Below are 20,408 nucleotides of genomic sequence, written 5' to 3'. Positions count from 1 at the left end.
TTTACATAAACAAAGTGGAAGAAAATCCCCTGTCTGAAGCAATTAATTTATGGAATTGGTGTATCAGAAACCTCAAATGTCTTGGCTACCTGCCTGCCAGGTGCACAGAATTCTCTAGAAGATTCTCAGCAGGCATTTCTCCACAGATCATGAATGGGAGATACACAGTTCCATATTGAATGATACACGAAGTGAGGAATTCCTTCTTGGGATCTGTTCTCATCCGAAATGAGTATGTATTTCACCATTTACTGCTCTAGAGCAGATGTGGGAAATATCTGTAGGGGCACTGGTGAGGCCACATCTGGAGTATTGTGTCCAATTCTGGGCTCTCCTTTACAGAAAGGATGTGGACACATTGGAGAGAGTCTAGCGGCGGGCAACAAAAATTATTAGGGGGTTGGAGCACATTAATTACGAGGAGAGGCTGAGGGATTTGGGATTATTTAGTCTTCAGAAGAGAAGAGTGAGGGGAGATTTGATAGCAGCCTTTAACTACCTGAAGGGGGGTTCCAAAGAGGAAGAAAAGAGGCTGTTCTCTTTGGTGACAGATGACACAACGAGGAACAATGATCTCAAGTGCCAATAGGGGCGGTCTAGGCTGGATATTCCCCTAGGAGAGTGGTGAAGCACTGGAATGGGTTACCTAGGGAGGTGGTGGAATCTCCATCTCTAGAAGTTTTTAAGTCTCAGCTTGACACAGCCATGGCGGGGATGATTTATTTGGGATTGGTCCTGCTTTTAGCAGGGGGTTGCACTCAATGACTTCCTGTGGTCTCTTCCAACCCTGTGATTCTATGATTCTGTTATACTGGACAGGCTTGATCCACATTAAGGATGTTAAATGTAGATTAATACCAACTATTTGATTAGTTGATTATTTCCATACACTACTTGACTAGTCAATAAGGGTGCCTACACTTTTGCTCCCTGCTTTTGAAATGTACAAGAGCCCCGTTCTTGCTACATTTCCATAGCAAAAGTGCCTTGGGGAGCATGGAGCAAGCGGGGGATTCAAGTAGCCCCCCACTGGCCCCGTGCTCCCTTCTTATGAAATGTACAAGAGCCCCATTCTTGCTACATTTCCATAGCGGAAGTGCCTTGGGGAACATGCAGTGAGCGGGGGATTCAAGTAGTCCCCCACTGATGCTGTGCTCCCTGCTTGTGAAATGTACAAGAGCCCCATTCTTGCTACATTCAAAGGTGGAAGGGCTACCAGTTCCCTGCTGTGCCTCTGCCCCCTCATAGAGATTGTGCTAGGGGCAACCAACTTTTAAGCCAGCTCCCCCCCCCCCGCACCCCCATTGCCTCTCTGCTGCCTATATCAGAATGTGGGGGGAAGCAACTAGTCGAGTCACTAGTCGCTTATATCCCAAGTCCACATACGCCTTTCCTCCCATTCTCCTGTAGAGCCCTGTGCAGATAGAAAATTAGTATCTGCATCTGCAAAATCTATTTGCAGATATGTGCTACTATAGCCATGCATATAAAATAGCTATCTGCAAATTTGCAATGCTCTATCCATCTGCTTCCAGAAGTTCTGTGGAAGATTCACTATAAGACCTTATCTATATTTACCAAGCGATTGACACTCGAGAGATCAATTTTCCGGGGTTTGATTTAGTGAGTCAAGTAAGGACCTGCTAAATCAGATGCTGAGGGCATCACCAGTGATTCAAGTACTCCTCAGAGTCACGAGGAGTGAGTGAAGTTGGCAGAATTTCTCCCATCGACCTTCTACTGTGGGGTTACCCCATAAAATTGATTTAAGGTATGTTGATTCCAGTTACGTGATTATCATAGCTGGATTTGGGTATCTTAAATTGATTTGCTCCCCCAGTGTAGACATGACCGTACATTGCTCAGATCATTCTTATAGCAGGCAGCTCACAACACAATTCTGATTTCTGAACCTTCTGCAAAGTTAGCCTGTCCTCTCATCCGTTTCCATCACTCCCCAGATGTACTAACTAGGAAGAACAGAAAGATCAGACATCCCAACTCTGTCCCCTGTTTAAGTGGGCAGGCCGTTATGTGTTTTATCAATTAAAATAAGAAAGATTCCATGGGAAAATGTTTTCTGACTATTTGGAGGCATTTCATAATTAATCCTGTCCAGACTCTACAGATATCCTTGGTATTTTAGATTATCTCATGTCCCTGAATATTTCAAGACTTTTCATTAGTTAACTATAGTTCCTTCTAGCAGCAGTCAGTGCCTTCCATCCTCTAGTAGAAGGATGCTTTGTTTTTATTCATCCATTAAGAATAAATTCCTAATGTTCCTTGTTAAGATGTACCCACAGGTGATGAAATCTGCACCACAATGAAACTTCAACCTTATGCTGTCAGCACTTAGCAGAATACCATTTTAACCACTGGTCACATGTTTTACGTCTCATCTTTCCATGAAAGCTGCCTTTTGAGTTGTTCTCATGTCAGCTAAAAGGGTGAACAAACTGGGAATGCTCATGGTTGACCCATCATACACTATTTTTAATACACTTTCACCCAAAATTAGTCCCTAAAGTGATTTCTGAGTTTCACATAAATCAATCTAACGACTTGATGTTAGTCTTCCCAAAACTTTATAGTTCTAATCAGGAGAGAGTACTTCGCTTTCTGGACCTCAGATGGGGTCTGGCATTCTACCTGCTGAGGACAAAACCAATTAGAAAATCACGAAGACTATTTGTTGCTATAGTGGAACAGTCATGAGGGCAAGCATTATCTTCTCAGTGACACTCTAAATGGATCTCTGGCTGCATCATTCTGTGTTACCAATTAGTATATGTTCCTTCACTGGCTGGAGTAAAAGTCCATTCCACTAGGGCACAAGCAGCCTCAAGAACATCTCTTCAAGAGATATCTTCGAGGCATAGCCACCTAGATCTCCCTCCATGCATTCACCCAGTTTTACCCATTAGTTCAAGCCTCCTCTGTAGAACAGTAGGGACTGCAGTATTGCAGCTAACTGAGGAACTAAGGGAGAAATGTCCTTGAATGCTGGCTAGCTGTATGCCATATTGGGAGCTGTGTGTGCTTAGTCAGGACAAACTGCTATTGCAGTTCCCTGGTAGACAACACAAGGGTACATAGTGAAGTACCCATTGGGGGCTCATCTTGAAAATCATCATTACTGCACAAAATAAGTAATTTCTTCCCATTTTTTCTGGAATGAATAGCAAAGATAGAGTTGATATCAATTTTAATATGTTTAACTGAAGATCTGTATTTTACCTTTTGAAACAAAATAGTGCAATAATCTGTAATCTTGCTACGCAAATTAGGTTTTGTGTTTAAAATAGTATGCTGTAGAAAAATTATTTTTGTTAAAAAAAATTCAATTAAATATGGGATTTGGCCTGTCATAACAGAAGTTGTCAGGTATTCCCTTTGGTTCTTTTCTATACTTAGAATGAAAGTCTTCTCCTTGAGTAGCATTATTAAAAAAGAAGCAGAAATCGGGGCAAGAAAAGTTAGCGTAGTAAAAATGCTGCCATCACATTTAATCTTTTCTACGCATTAAAGGGAAACATTTACACTTAGTGTTCTGTCCCATTTATGTTTATGAAACATAGATTCTGTTCATATATAATGCCACACTGGAATATAATATTTACTATTGATAGCTGCACTAAGTTACCTTAAAAAGATGGATAATTTTATTTTAACATAATCAGTATACCACCAGGTGGTGGTAGATTAATTTTTAATCATATTTTCCATTGATACTTCATAAAAACACCTAATAATTTATGTGAAGTAGCATGCTGATCTTTCATTTTGTTGATGAAATACTTTATTATGGTAATTTAGAAGTGATGTAAATTGTCAACAGTGATGAAGAATACTTTAGTCATTAATATGAGGATAAATAAACTTTTTTCACTCATAATCATGGAATCATAGAATCTTAGGGCTAGAAGAGACCTCAGGAGGTCATTGCATTGTTTTGAAATGTTTGGGCATATGTGCTGAATGAAATTTTAAAATGATCTAATTCTTTTCAAGATTTCAGCAGTGAAAATCTGTCAGTAGGCAAGCTACGCATTACTATTTAACAATATATGTCTTTGTGCATATTCTGGCTTCTTATATTGTTCTTTTATAAATGTGTACACTGTAAGTTACTTTATGCGATTCAGCATTATAAATTCCCTAGGCAGGAGAAAAATCTTAATAGGCTATTAACAAAAGAGAAAATTAATAATTTAACCAAAAATATTGTGCTGCTGTAGTGTGAGAAAACATGTATCTACATTTGCTAACATAACTTATAACCCAAACAATCTATAACTTATTACTACATTTTAAAATTATGTTAATAGTGAGTTTGAGCATTTGTGTTTAAAGTATAATGTTTTTGTAGATGTTTAAAAATATAAATGTATTTCACAATCTTAATAAGATAAAACTAACTTATGCAAACAATTTATCTAAACTAAGTAGCACCAAAGCGTAATAATAAAAAATATAAATGAGTACAGCAGCAGCCTGCTTAAATGAAGTGTAGTTTGAAGTGAATAAAACTCCAGATGAAATGCATCAAATAGCACTTGAACTAAATTGAAATCAGCATGAGGACTGAGAACTTCATTGAAGTTATGTACTGAGTGAGAATTAGTCTGGTAGAATGACCTGGTAATGTCATTAAGCTTCAAATCGTTTCTCCCCCCCCCCCCCCCCTTCAAAATTATACCACCTGCTTTATTTGGATTTTTAGATTTCACATTCCAGAATTTCTTAAAGTACACACATCTGATGCTACATATGTTCTGTTTCTTGGGAGAAAATATACACCATAGACCAGAGCTTTTAAAAACAAAGACATTTTATGAACTGTTATGGAATCCTTTAGGTAGTATGTTTTCAGTTAGCAGCGAAAATGTCAACTTTATTTCTAACATAAATCAACCGAATAGTTTTCATTTTTCTTGTTTCAAAATAAAAAATCCAAAACTGTATACTAACTGTATACAGTATATGGCAATTTAGCTATATTTTAATTTTAAAATTTAGTTGAGAAACCTAGGTGCCATGTGATAGATGAAAGCAAATTAGTTCTCCCTGTCCTTCCATAAAGATGTTGACAACAGTTTATCATTTAAACAAGTGATATCTTTTTTTGTTTACTAGTTTGGTGTTTTAATATAAATTAATACGTGGGCATGATTCAAAGAGATTTGCTCAGAGCAAATAGTTTAATATGTTACTGACTACATTTTAAATTCCTGTATTTGTAAGTTAATTTTATAATTAAAATAATTAAAAAATATGTATTCTATGTCATTGTTCACAACGACAGGAACCTAGAAAATACAGTGTTATATATGTGTTTTATAACTAATTTATGCAATGTTGCATAACAGGCTATTAAAGAGCTTTCAGACAAATGTTTAGAAGCAACTGAAAAATTAACAGATTATGGCTTGAAAGACATGCTGACTAATAATAATACTTAATGCAAAACAGAAATCTTGAGAGAATTACCTGGTTTTTGTTTTTTCATTTTTCTTTTGTCTACAATTTATTTTTCCGCATATGAGGTAACTGGGTACAGGGCAGGTTAGTACTGTGACTCATTATCACCATCATCACTTTGTTGTTCTGCCTATGAATGTTTGTTAAGGTTCATGTGGTACTAAAGATTAGATTTGTGACAATTCTGATTTTTGTTTTTGTTGGTTTTTTAATATCTGAGCTGATACACAGATTTTTTTAACTGTATATCTTGAGGTAGATTCGGTTGAGGTCATATGTCATTTGTATTATTATTTTCTCCTCTGCACATTCCCATGCTTGGGCTGCACTATGAATGCAGTATGGACTAATTTAAACTGCTTGTACCAGTGTCAGTTGGAATATCCTCAAACTGCCCCTTTACATTCCTGGGAAATGTGATTTATCTGGAGGGCGAAAATATAAGAGGACAGGTTGAATGAGTCACCTCAGTTCCTTCCAGCTGTGGTGGTAAGTGGATGAGGAGCTTCTCTGGGTTTAGTCTTTTTTGGAACTGTATATTTTAGCTATATCTAGTTAGTGTAATCCAGGTTAGTGTTAGTATAGTGCTCTGTTTCATGCATTTCTTCTTTTGTTTGAGACGATTATGTTGCCTTGGCATGTGGTCCTTGAGGAACAAAAAGCAAAGAAAGTATGTTTAAATGATTGTGCCACTGCCCCTGCTTGGTGCCTGGCCTGTGAGGGCAAAGCCTTTTCTGCAGACATTGTTCAGTTTTTCATCCCAAGACCAAGAAAAGAGTGACAAAATAAATTCTAAGCAGTGCTGCTTTAGGAAGTATTAACATTAAAGCCTTCTGATTCTGAGACACAAGATTTCATTAATGCTTAGAGACCTACTTCAGCTCCAAATTCTCACAGAGGTAAATCTGCTTGGTCAATGCAACCCTATAAGGAAATAAAAAGGGCATGTATCCAGTAAATTGGTGCATGTTAAGCTGGGTTGCTCCAGCAGATTTTCACTAATTGTCCATGTAGACCATACTGTTGCAGACGAAAAGATTCAGTAGGTACTAAAATGCTATATAGATAATTCCTACATTACAGAATCATCTCTCTTAAATATACTGAAATGTACCACACAGAGTATTACCAGTGATTGACTCAGAATCCTCTCAAGGAACTTCCTTCTGTCTTTAAGGAAAAACACAATACAAGAATATTCTTTACTGCTTATACAAAAGCTTCTATTATGACCTCATGCCTCCCCCTTAAGCACACTCAATCTGTGCACATATGTCAACCCAGAGTATTTGCTGATGTTGCTAAGTTTTGTAAGTAAGGTTGTAGAAAAGGGCATTACGCTACAGCATAATACAACAGGAAAAAGAGGATCAGAGGATCTACTTTCTTTGTATCCTGTCTGGAGCTCTAGCTCTGTGGGTATCACGTGAAAGAAGCTCTGTAGGACCTGGGAGTATGTGTAATACAGTTGAAATGTTAAAGAAATTAAGGAAGAAGCATATGACAAGTTCTATTGCAAAGTTTCTCTCCTCATTTGTCACTAATGGTTTAATGCCCTGCACCTGTGCAAGTCAGATGCAATACAGTGTTGTTGGTGGAGAGTCCTGGACTGAACCTCGTCTTGCTGCTTGGGCAACCAGATTTTCTGCCTCTGTAAATTGAATAAATTACAAGTCCTATTTTCCCAATCATTTTGTTGTATAATTTTATTTTGTATTCGTTTTTATGGCATAGTGATTTATAATCTTTTTTCAGCCTCCTTTTCCTGAACTGGATATCTGGCACACCTGGATTTGTTTCTACAGTGCTTCCCTTTTAGGCTTCCTCTGTCCCCACTTGCGTGTGACAGAGCAGTCCAGCAAACATCAGGCTAACTCAAAGCAGTGTATCTTGTGGGAAGCAACATTTATGGCCTCAATGGAGGGCAAATTGTATTCTCCCTGTTCACAGACAGATGACCTTGTACTGCCAGCGCACCAGGCTCTTTTGGTCTGGAATGTTGGATTCTCTCCTAGAAGCCACAATTACAATATGGAAAAATCTGATCAGGAGCTTCGGAAGATGTGTAAGGATGGGGCAGATACTACCCAGCCAGCTTAAGGGGCAAATTCTATAGCAAACCTTGGGTCAGAGGAGAAAACCTCTGAAGAGGATGCAAGATACTGCATTGGGTCTTCAGCAATCTGAGGGAAAAAAAGCAAGGCTCCCACACAATTCCATTTCCTCCCACTGTACATCAGGGAATTAATGAGCAAGTGTGGTGAAAATTGGTGGCTAATAGTGTCTATGTTGGGGCCTCTCATACACACTATTAGCCACCAATTATAGTGTGTATGAGAGGCCCCAACATACACACACTGTATGCCATGACAGTGAATCTCAGAGCTTGGGTCAGTTGATTTGGGCTTGTAGGGCTTGGGGCTATTGGTCTAAAAAATAGCAGTGTAGATGTTTGGACTCACACTAAAGTCTGGACTCTGAAACCTGAAGGTCTCAGAGCCCAGACTCCAGCTCAAGTTCAAAAATCTGCTACTACTATTTTTAACCCTGCAGCCTGAGCAAGCTGACCCCGGATCTGAGACATGATGGGTTTTTCTTTGCAATGTAGACATACCCCAGAGAAGTTATTTAGATACTCTATATCAAGTTCACCACTGCCTCCCATCCTACAATATGTCTAGGCATGCAGAGGAATTTGTCACTCCCCAGTGAAATCGCTCCTCAGGTTGCAGTGTAATGAGAATTATGCCTGTCTGGTTTTCAATCTAGAGACTTTTGTTCTATCGGGAAATGGGGATCAGATTCAGGCAAATGTAGAATGGTATTTCTGCCTTCTGATCATTGGCCATAAACACTTGTGTCACTCTGGAAAGCAAAAAGTGGTCTGCCTCCCCCTTTCCCTCTTCACAAAGGCGCCACATTAAAATGTAGCCAATCTGTGACCAGAACAGAGAGAGTCAAGAATTCTGTTCTCCAGAATCCCGCACCATCATAGCATTACTGGGTGGAGAGCAGGGAACGTGGGGAGAAATACCTTCTTATTGTCAAAATTATCCTGATTTACTGATTAAAGCCCTGACTGAATGTAGGTTACTTCTTTTGTACTTACTTGGGTGCTAGACAGCCTAGAGGAGCTGGCAGGCAGACTTTTTAGTCTCTTAGCCTAGGAGATTTAGGGTACATCTAGACTGTAGCGCTATTTTGGGATACATCCAGTATCCTGAAATAGCATTTTCCACATCTTTACAGCATGCCGATTATTTCAAAATGCAATCAAAATAACTGGTGTTCTATTCCAACATCTCAGTAAAACTCATTCTATGAGGATTAAGGGACTTGTCGGAATAGCGGTTTATTTCAAAATGACTATCTTGAAATAAGCTACACAATTTACGTAGCTTAAATTGATTACCTTATTTCAAGCTAGCACCGCAAGGTATACCTTTAGAAAGCTTCTTGTACAGTTCAGGTATTTTCATGTTACCACAATGGTAAAAATTTGCAAAGGTCCTAAACTTCATTGCATCAAGGCATTACGTGGCAGTGGTTGTAGCCAGAAGCCGCTGTAGTCCTGCTGTGCTACCGGTGATGACATCAGGGAGCCCTATAGAGGGAGTTACATCACTCAGGGGCAGCAGCCAGGGCTGGTATATGTAAGGGGCACACAGACCAGGAGGTGGAGCTGGGAGGTGCATGGGGGTGGGGAGAAACACATGGAGACACCACCCTCCTGGAGCTCTGCCAGAGTGGGTGCCCGCTGGCCCACTAGGAGGACTTGAGGACTGGCTCTAGCTTTAAGGTAAATTGAGTTTGAGACCACTGCATTAAATATAACTTCAATAGCTTGCCAACTTTTTGATAGGGTGGTTTCCAATTCGCTGAAGCACAAGTCTGTTCAGTCAATCTATTTAGGTGTGCAAAAATTGTAAGGATGAAATCTGGGTCTCTCTGAAAGTATCAGGATTTCAACCTCTTTTTCTAGTTACTTACGGAAATACATTCTACAAATGCATTAAAATGCATTTTTTGCAGTCTGCACTATACTAAAGTCATTTGGCAAAACAGAAATCAAGTTGTTGTACTAGAATATTGTCAGACCTAAATACTCTTGCTTTGAAAATAACTATATCAGTTATATTCCAACATATATTTTCCATAAATGTCTTGGCTTTGCTTTGGCATTTATGTTACAGCAGGAGAATGTTATTCTATGACATTTTATTATACTAACAGAATCTCTTTAAATATGTCTGTATCTGATTATTTTGATGGTCTTGAGAATCACCAGAGTTTGTAGAACCATTTAATGTTTAAATAATAGTAACAAGACACTTTCAAAGTTAGTAGGCCAATACTAAACTAACTAAACCCACTTTTTTTCTTACATGTCTGCAAAGTGTTTTTGTGTGTGTTTAAAAATTGCTTAAAATATGTTAGTATTTTTATAAAACATTATATAGAGACCAACCCAGGGCCATTGCATTTACCTCTAAAATACAGTTCTTCGCGTGCTTGCTCATGTCCATTCTGATTAGGTGTACGCGCGCCACGTGATTCCAGAGCTTTTTTCCCTTAGCAGTATCCATAGGGCCAGCAGAGAGCCCCCTGGAGTGGCGCTGGTATACCGGTGCATATATACCCCTGCTGGCCCCTTCACCCCCTCAGTACCTTCTTACAGCCTGTGATGGTAGCTGGAGCATGCTTTCAGGCTGTTAGCCTGTCTCTTAGCAGTTGTATTTCCTTTATCTGTTGTACTATAGTTAAATTTGTAGTTTTATCTAGTTAAGTAGCTGTTAAGTACTGTAAATAGTGTAATTAATTAGATAGGGGAGCACAGCGGGACTCTCCCCGAGGGGAGGGCATGCCAGGGCCCCAGGGCTTTAAACCCTGTGCTTCCTGCTCTAAACCTATGCCCTGTGGAGATCCTCACTCTGACTCCCTGAAGTGCCTGGGAGAAGCCCATCGAGCAGAAAGCTGCTCTATTCGTAAGAGTTTTAAGCCCCAGACCAAGAAAGAGAGGGACTCCTGGTTGAAACTCCTATTAATTGAGTCGGCACTGCAGCCCCAGGGTGAGAAGCGCCCCCACTCCATCTGCAGCACGCCATCAGCGGCACCCGTGTCGGTCAACCACTGGTCAAAGGCCGATAAGGCACCGAGGCATAGGTCGCAGTCCCTAGCGCCGAGAGGCTCCAAGGGCTTCAGGGGACGCTCAATGGAGAGAAGTGCCCAGAAGGTGCGCCCTAAGGAGGGGCACCTGTCTTCTAAGGCCTCAAAGAAGAGGCGCAGCCCAGACAAGGGCAGGAGCCCGGGGCAGCCTGCGGGGATAGGGGAGGTCCATCGTCCCTCCACCCCAGAAAGTTTTGAGGCGGCCCGAAACCTCATTGAGATGGCCGCGGAGGAAGGAGAGGGCCTGGTGCTGCAGGGGTGGACCGCGCTGGCGCAGGGCTCAAGCGCCCCCCAGCAGGCTTTAACAGCTGGGCCGTGTGACTCTCTGGGCTAGGTGCAGGCCTCGGCCCAGCACCAGCAGCAATTCCGGTGCCGGCAAGAGCACCGACACTGGCAGCGGCAGCGGCAGCAGTGGCACCGGGAGTGAGTGCGCTTGGGCACTCAACGGCCTATACGGCACCAGTGCAGGGGACAGCACCGCAGACGGGCCCGTGGGCGGTGCAGGGCCCCACACCGTATTACGTACTGGTTACAGCACCGCAGTCAGTGCCCCGCATGGCACCGATGCTGCTGCCTCTCCCCGCACCGATCCCAGCTCACACCCTGGGAGCACTGGTACCACAACAGACTGTGGTGCAGCAGCAAATGGTGGCACCTGTTGGTTATTTACTGGCCTACCAAATGCAGCTGGGCACGGTTCCACTGCAGCAAGTGCCTCCACTTATGCCCCCACCTGCACTGCGTGTGGAACAAAGGGGCAAACTGTCGGCCATGGTGGCGCAGCAAAGGGTGCAAGTGCCATCGGCTCCCCCCGGTCGGCATCGGACTATTCGTCGGAGTCTGAATCGGTGACATCAGCCTGGTCATCGTACAGGTCCCGATCCCGTCATAGGTCTCGTTCAACTGTTAGCTCGGGTCACCAGGACTCAGCGGACCAGCAGCAGTGGCAGGGACAACCCTAGTGGCCATTTTGGATGCCCTGGGCTTACCACCAGGCCCAGGGGCCCCCTCCTATTGTGTTGGTGGTTCTTCTTTGCTGTGTTATAAGTTTCTGTTTCTAGTTGCTCTTAATACAAAAAAAAAAAAAAAAGAGAAAAATACAGAAAGAGAGAGAAAAGCATATTCAGAGAGGGGTAAGAAGGACACGAGGTTTTCAAGACACTTCGGTTTTCCCTCATTGGGACCGAGTGATGCAGTTTAAAATGCCCGGATCCCTGGGATTCAAGAAATGCGAGCAATGTAGAGAGGGCCATGCCAGCTTCGGATGGTCACGCGTTGTGCATCCGCTGCTTAGGAGAGAGCCATGTCCCACAGAAGTGCTCTCTTTGTTCAAAGTTAACAAGCAGTGTGAGGCGTGAAAGAGAAATGAGGTTGAGAATGTTTCTCTTTGATAAGGCACATCAGCCCCAGGGGCCTTCCTCCCCCCCCCCCCCCCCCCCGCGGCTTTCTCCAGAGCCACATAAACGCCAGGCCTCTTCTCAAACAGCTGCACCTCCCAGAAAGTCAAAACCCTCTCCAACCCGCTCTCTACGTGTTCCTTCTAAGAGTAGATTGAGCGTCAGTATGAAGCCGAGTACTTCGGCCCTATCCAAGGCACCGAGACTCATACCATTGGTGCCGAAAGTGCACCATCAGCCAGCACCGGCAGATACCGCACTGAAGACTTTGGCGAGCGGCACATTGGCACTGCCATCCCCAACAGCACTGACAATGGCGCCTCGAGACAAAACCACCCCATCGGCACTGCTTCACACCGACGACCATGCGGCACCAAAGCGCTCAAAGGACCACAAACCAACTGCCTCACTGCACTGCTTCCAGCGGCGCGGAGAGAGCCTTCGGTGCCAATCATCCCTCCAGACAGAGAACCTGTTCTGGCACCGAAGGAGATGCAGCCTAGGTAGGCTGCAGCAAAGACGCCAAGACCCAGGAGTCTGTCTCCTCTCTCTCTTTCCCCTGCGTTCTCCCCAGAGCCCACCTCGCCACCACCATTACAGATTCCCGCAAGGGCGCCTCCTAGGAGGTTCTTTTCATCAGAGCGTCTCCCATCTCCATTTCTGACGACTCCAACGCACTATAAATATCAGGACCATAGAGCCCATAGAACCCACTACCACAGTTTCTCTGCATCTCCTCCTCCTGTACGTCATACCTCATATTCTCCACCAATATCGAGAGGGTCTCCTACTCGATCCTACAGGAGATCGTACAGTAGATCCAGATACCATGACCGCTCTCCATCTCAGTCCTCATATTACTATAGGAACCGGTATGACAGACGTACATATTACAGGACCCATTCACCCGATCACCGAGCTTCGTATCAAACCTCCAGATCACCATTCAGAGCGAGGACACGTGACTCCCCTTATAGGTACTCTCCACCCACGGAGCCACGTCTACCAGTGTATATTCCTCATTCACCGTCAATTCCTCCACCTCAACCTGAAGGGGAGCACCACACACTACAGAAATCACACCAGGCTCCCGAGTCTTCCGAGGATCCTTCGTCATCCTCCCCTGACGAAGCTATGATACCAGGTGACATCTCCCCCCCCGATGACATTAAATAGTTTCAGGACCTTTTTAAGAGAGTCGCCCGCTCCCAGAACATCCAACTTACTGAGATACAGAGCAAACACCACAAGCTCTTTAAGAACTTAGAGACATCACAACATCCCAAGTTAGTGATCCCTCTGGATGAGGCGATCCTGGAGGTCGCAAACGATCTATGGCAAACACCGGCTTCTGTAGCCCCAACTAATAGGAAGTCTGACAAGAAATACTTTGTCCCACCTAAAGGTTCATAGTTTTTAATCACGCATCCACTCCCCAACTCCCTGGTAGTAGACGCCGGACTCCAGAGGTCACTAGGGCCACAATACAGGAATCAGACCGCGGATAAGGAATCAAGGAAACTGGACTTATTTGGTAGGAAGGTTTATACTTCCGCAACCCTCCTTCTGCACATAGCTAACTACCTAGCTCACCTATCTAACCACAATTTCGATAATTATTTGAAATGTATTGCTCTCACTGACTCCTTACCAGAATTGAAGAAGCCTATCCTCCAAGCATTGGTCCAGGAGGGATACGCCTCTACCAGAACCAACCTACAAATAGTAGCTGATGTGGCAGACATGGCAGCTAGAGCCACAGCTACGGCAGTGGTCATGAGACGCTCCTCCTTCTTACAAGCTGCAGCGGTCCCTAAAGACCTGCAGGCAAAGGTCGAGGACCTCCCACTTGAAAAAGATGTCTTGTTCACGGGGAAAACAGATACACTACTCCACTCTAGTGAAGACACCAGGTCCACTCTAAGGACTCTGGGTATGTACACACCACCTTTTAAAAGACTCCGCTATACACCATTCCAGAGGCGTTACAACTTTTACCACCAAAGGCAACCAGGGCAACAGCAGCAGCAACATCATAGGCCATTTGATAGTTCTCAACAATGTCAATGACCTCCCAGACGCCGTAATCAAAATATCCGTGCGCAAATTAAGCCGTCTGCCAGGCAGCATGTTTGACTCCCTTGTCGAGAGCAATCCTCCAGTCACAGCCGACACCGTCCATTTGTTCCATCACCGTCTACGCCCTTTGGGCAGCTATCACCTACGACAAATGGGTGCTAGAGAGTATAGAAACCGGATATACCATACCCTTTCTCTCCCTACCACTCTCAACCCCCCCCAGCCTGTCCCTTTTCAGAGACCCCTCTCATGAAGCTCTGCTCAGATCGGAGATGCATCCTCTACTGCAGATTGGTGCGGTGGAACCAGTTCCACAAGAATTCAGGGGGAAAGTGCTCTATTCCCACTACTTTATTGTTCAAAAGAAGAAAGGGGGTTGGAGGCCAATACTGGATCTCAGGCAGTTGAACAAATTTCTCCAAAAACACCGCTTCAAGATGGTTACGCTTTCATCTATAATCCCAGCTCTAGATCAGAATGACTGGTTCGTTGCTCTCGACCTTCAGGACGTGTATTTCCATATTACAATTCACCCTGCCCACAGGCGATTCCTCAGATTCGTGGTGGGCAATGGACATTATCAATACCGAGACCTTCCCTTTGGGCTGTCCGCAGCACCAAGAGTATTTACAAAGGTACTTTCGGTGGTTGCAGCCCACCTACGTTGCAACAGGATAACTATATTTCCCTACCTCGACGACTGCCTCATAAAGGCCACATCTGCCACACAGGCGAGCAAAATGCTGGCATTCACTATGCAGGCCTTTCATTCACTGGGGCTGCTTGTGAACAGCAACAAGTCAACATTAGCTCCCATTCAAGACATAGAGTTCATTGGGGCAAGGTTAGATTCAAAGAAAGCAAGAGCATTCTTAGCCATTGTAAGATTCCAGTCCCATTCAATCTCTGATAAAAGCATGCACATCCAGCAACACCAGCCAGGTGCTTATACTCCTCAAGCTCATGGGACACATGGCCGCAACCACATTGGTTGTCCAGAATGCCAGATTTCATTTTAGAGCCTTACAACACCGGCTGGCCACCGTCTGCAATCACACCACTCGCAACGTACGCTGGTCAGTTACCATTCCGCCCGACGTCATCTCTTCCCTCACTTGGTGGACGGTAGACAAGAACGTACTATCCGGAGTGCTTTCCGCCCCCACCTTCCAAGCTGTCAAATCACTACAGACGCTTCTCTTCTCTGTTGGGGAGCACACATGAATGGAATGTCTGTGCAAGGCCGTTGGACGCCTCGCGAAACGTTGCTCCATATAAATCTGCTGGAGCTCAGGGCTGTCTTCCACGCATGCAGACATTTCCTCAATCACATTCACAACTCCGTGGTGAAGGTCCTCATGGACAAAGTAGCCACGATGTTTTACATCAACCGTCAAGGGGGACCTCGATTACGATCCCTCTGTGTGGAGGCGGTCTGACTTTGGAATTGATGCATCACCAACAGCATCGTTCTTGTGGCATCATACTTACCCTGGAGTAAGCAACATAACAGCGGATTCCCTCAGCAGGAAATTTGCACCAGACCATGAATGGGAACTCCACCGCAGACCCCTCCACTTCCTATTTCGTGAATAGGGCATACCATCGACCGACCTCTTTGCCACATGCACCAACAGGAAGTGTCTCCGATATTGCTTCAGGGCGGGACTCGGTCGCCATTCCCTGGGCGATGCATTCCTAATCAACTGGAACGGCCCATTGATGTATGCATTCCCTCCAATACCTCTCATTCCCATGGCATTACAGAAGATCTAAGCAGATCGGGCCACAGTGATCCTAATAGCTCCAGCATGGCCCAGACAGCAATGGTACCCTCTACTCCTGCAACTGTCCCGTTACCTGTCCTACCAACTACCACTCTTTCCAACTGTACTCACTCTGGATCACGGGCAACTTCTCCACCCACAACTTCACATGCTGCACCTTACAGCCTGGTACCTAGCTGGTTAAATGAGTCGGAAGCCCAATGCTCTTCTCATACACAGAAGACGGAATAGCACAAGAACCACATATCTATCAAAGTGGTCTAGATTTCGAATCTCATGCTCTGAACAATGTATGGACCCTGCAGTCACCCCCATACATTCTATACTACTTTACATCTTGGAGTTACAATGGGCGGGCCTTGCCTTAGCGTCACTCAGAGTGCATCTCGCGGCAATCTCAGCCTTTCACCAGCCGGCTGACGGCTTTTCAGTATTTGTACACCCCCTTACAAATAGATTTCTGAAAGGGTTAGCAAATTTATACCCTCTGTTGTGTACCCCACCACCACTTTGGAATCTGGACTTTGGTATTGAGAACCCTTACCGCTCCACCATTTGAACCGCTTGCCACAATACCATTGCAAGTCCTCACTCAGAAGGTCGTTTTCCTGCTGGCGATCACATCCGCACACAGGGTTAGTGAGTTATCAGCGTTGATGGCAGTACCTCCGTACACAATTTTCCAAAGAGACTGCGTTATCCTCAGGCACCACCCAGCCTTCACACCTAAGGTTTTTCTGACTTCCATGTCAATGAGCCTATAGTGTTACCAACATTTTTCCCCAAACCGCATTCTTCACCTAGCGAGGTAGCGCTCCATACATTAGATGTGCGCAGGGCACTAGCCTTTTACATTGACCATACCAAACCATTTAGGAAGTCAGGCTTTTACTGTCCCTAGCAGAGCGCTCTAAGGGCGAACCCATTTCTGCTCAGAGAGTAGCTAATATTATTGTAACTTGTATATCTTACTGCTACTCAATTCGGGGAATTCCTCTCCCTGCACGTCCTAAGGCACATTCCACAAGGGCAATAATAGTGTCCACTGCCTTACTAAGAGGGGTTCCACTTGCTGACATCTGTAGATCAGCCACATGGGCAGCTTAACGCACATTCGTAGACCATTATGCTGTTCAGCAAGGATGGCTGTCAGATAAATCTGTAACAACTGCAGTCCTCTCTTATGCTAATTGTTAGAGGTCTTGTATCCCATCTCCTCAGTGCAACGGGGTGAGGGGGGGCGAATACTGATGTGCAGACACCTTCTGTGGAGCACCCACAGGGACTCCTCAAAGAAGAAAGAGAAGTTACTCACCTTCGTGCAGTAACTGTCGTTCTTCGAGATGGTACCCATGGGTACTCCACTACCCATCCTCCTCCCTGCTTCGGCGTCTGCGTCCGCTTCTTGTGTTTCAGATACTGAGGCGGGTACAAGGAACTGGTTGAGACTGAACTGAGCAGTGTGAAAGCCACGGGACGCTCCCCGTATATGCGTGGTCTGGCTGGACTACCGCTATGAAAAATTTCCGTCCTGCAGCACCGGGGCTCCATGTTGCAGAATGCTGTGGTGTCCCGAGTGAGGGCAATCAGAGCATGCAGAGGGAAAATGCTTTGCTGTCCTTCATCGAGGTAGCAGGGAAACCTGAGAACCGGCTGTCAGAGGGGGTCCCTTTAAGCACAGGCCTCAGATAGCCTCAGGAAGGAGCCACACAAAATAACTCCTGACCTGATGCCCTGCCGGACCTGGTTCCGGCTGGCCTTAAATGCAATTCAGCGTCCACTCAGTGTGGACGTGCTATTTCAAAATAGCCAAATGCTATTTTGAAATGCATTTTGTGTGTAGGTGCGTTATTTTGAAATCTTATTTTGAAATAACTATTTCGAAATTACATCTTTCAAAATAACTCTGTGGTGTAGACGTACCCTTAGGCAGCAGAAGTTAATCCTCTTCTAATAGTAATCACATATACACCAACATCTTTAAAGGAATAGGTACCGGAAGAGCAGATTTATTTAAATGTGCCTGTTTTCCTTATATTTTAATATTTTTTCAGAGTAGTACTTGGAACTGAGGATAAAGATGGAGTGTAAAAATAGAATAGAACTGCAAAGGAAGGGGAAGGAAAGTAATGGAAAGAGTTACAGTCCAGCATTTAATTCCCTCCCCCTACCCAGCATCAACATTTCACTCCACAGCTGCCATCTCCTTCTATCTCAAAAAAAAAAAAGTTTTTCCTAACTCTCACTTCCTTTTCCAATGTACACACTCTAACCAGCCACCCTCATCTACTACATATTTTCCCTACCCTTTCAGCTTAATTACATTTTCATATATTGCCATTGCTTTGGCATGTTATTTTGTCACCAGTTTTCACCCTGTGATCTTCCTAATCTTCTCCTCTCAAAGCACTTGTTTCTTCGAGTGCTGGTTCACATTGATTCCAATGAGGTAGGGATGCATCATGTGCACGGAGTTTGGAAATTTTTTCCCTTAGCAGCCCCATTGGGTCAGCTGTGGATCCCCAAGGACTAGTGCCTTTATAGCTCTTAATGTATGACCCTGCTGACCCAACTCCCCCTTCAGTTTCTTCTTACTGTCTGCCGCTGTTTAGGACCAGTGTTTGCTTGTTCACAAATATTCCCGTAGCCTTCTCAGTTAGAGAATAGTTACTGTTGCAGTGTTAATAGTTATTAATTGTTACTTGTTAGTCATTAGTTATTTGGTGGTTGCTATTGTTCTGTCCTATGTTCTGCCAGGAGCTGAAGGGACGCCTTAGTCATAGAACACCAGAACTGGAAGGGACCTTGAGCGATCAAGTCTAGTCCCTTGCCCTCATGGCAGGACCAAGCATGGTCTAGAGCAGTGTTTCTTGACCTTTTTTTTATAAAGTACCTCTTAAAAAATTGTAAGTAACTCCAGTACCTACAGTTTTCAGACAAAAATTTTTTTTCCACCATTGCAACTCATTTGTTTAAAAAACTTAATCCTAGCTTGGCGGGCGATTAAATTTTTGGGTATAAAAAGTACAAAAATAATAGAGCGCTGTGAAACTTAAAACAAAAAATCAGTTTTCTTCAAATTTCAGTTGTGCTGACGTACCCCCCCAGAATTCTCTTGAGTACCCCTAAGGGTACTCGTACCACTGGTTGAGAAACAGTGGTGTAGACCATCCGTGATAGATGTCTATCTAACCTGCTCTTAAATATCTCCAGAGATAGAGATTCCATAACCTTCCTAGAAAATTTATTCCAGTGTTTAACCACCCTGAAGTTTTTCCTGATGTCCAACCTAAACCTCCCTCGCTGCAGTTTAAGCCCATTGCTTTTTGTCCTGTCCTCAGAGGCCAAGGAGAACAATTTGTCTCCCTCCCTCTTGTGACACCGTTTTAGATACTTGAAAACCACTATCATGTCATAGAATCAGAGAGCTGGTAGAGACCTCAGGAAGTCATCAAGTCCAGCCCCCCTGCCCAAGGCAGAACCAATCCCAATTAAATTAACCCAGCTAGGGCTTTGTCAAGCTAAGACTTAAAAACCTCTAGGGATGGAGATTCCACCATCTCCCTAGGCAACCCATTCCAGTACTTCACCACCCTCTTAATGAAATAGTTTTTCCTAATTTCCAACCTAGACCTCCCCCACTGTAACTTGAGACCACTGCTCCTCGTTCTGCCATCTGTCAATACTGTGAACAGCCTTTCTCCATCCTATTTGGAACCTCCCTTCAGGAAGTTTAAGGCTGCTATCAAATCCCCGCTCACTCTTCTCTTTTGCAAACTAAACAAACCCACATCCCTCAGTCTCTCCTTATAGGTCATTTGCTCTAGGCCCCTAATCATTTTGGTTGTCCTCCACTGGACCCACTCCAATGCGTCCACATCCTGTCTATAGTGGGGGCCCCAGAACTGGACACAGTGCTTCAGATGTGGCCTCAGCAGAGCTGAATAAAGGGGAATAATCACTTCTCTAGATCTGCTGGCAATGCTCCTCCTAATGCAACCTAATATGATATTAGCCGCCTTGGCTACAATGGCACACTGTTGACTCATATCCAGCTTCTCACCCACTGTAATCCCCAGGTCCTTTTCTGCAGAACTGCTACTTAGCCATTTGGTCCCCAGCCTGTAACAATGCTTGGGATTCTTCTGTCTCAAGTGCAGGACTCTATACTTGTCCTTGTTGAACCTCATCAGATTTCTTTTGGCCTAATCCTCTAATATGTCTAGGTCACTCTTGACCCTATCCTTGCCCTCCAGCATATCTACCTCTCCCTTTAGCTTAGTGTCATCTGCAAACTTGCTAAGAGTGCAATCCATCCCCTCAACCAGGTCATTAATAAAGATGTTGAACAAAACCGGTCTCAGAACCGATCCTTTTGTCACTCTGCTAGAAACTGACCACCAACCTGACACAGAGCCATTGATCACTCCCCTCTCAGTCTTTTTTTTTTCTAAACTAAACAAGCCCAATTCTTTCAGACTTCCCTTGCCTGAAG

General features: G+C 44.2%; 1 protein-coding gene across 6 annotated transcripts in view; it reads left to right on the top strand.

The window, feature by feature from the left end:
* VPS13B (vacuolar protein sorting 13 homolog B) overlaps nt 1–20,408 on the top strand; it is a 1,005,617-nt gene that overhangs the window by 227,960 nt on the left and 757,249 nt on the right. The window contains exon 2 of one of the 6 annotated variants that reach the window (XM_075920307.2): nt 147–232. The exons of the other annotated variants lie outside the window; for them this stretch is intronic. Within the exon in view, the coding sequence (XP_075776422.2) occupies nt 180–232 (53 nt within the window). The 5' untranslated portion in view covers nt 147–179. The remainder of the gene's footprint in view (nt 1–146; nt 233–20,408) is intronic. 6 annotated transcript variants of the gene reach the window in all.

The sequence above is a fragment of the Pelodiscus sinensis genome, chromosome 2, assembly GCF_052426305.1.
Source record: "Pelodiscus sinensis isolate ZL-2025 chromosome 2, ASM5242630v1, whole genome shotgun sequence".
In the NCBI taxonomy this organism is placed as follows: domain Eukaryota; kingdom Metazoa; phylum Chordata; order Testudines; family Trionychidae; genus Pelodiscus; species Pelodiscus sinensis.
Note: the sequence above shows the minus strand (reverse complement) of the source record. Positions and strands in the feature narration are given on the sequence as shown.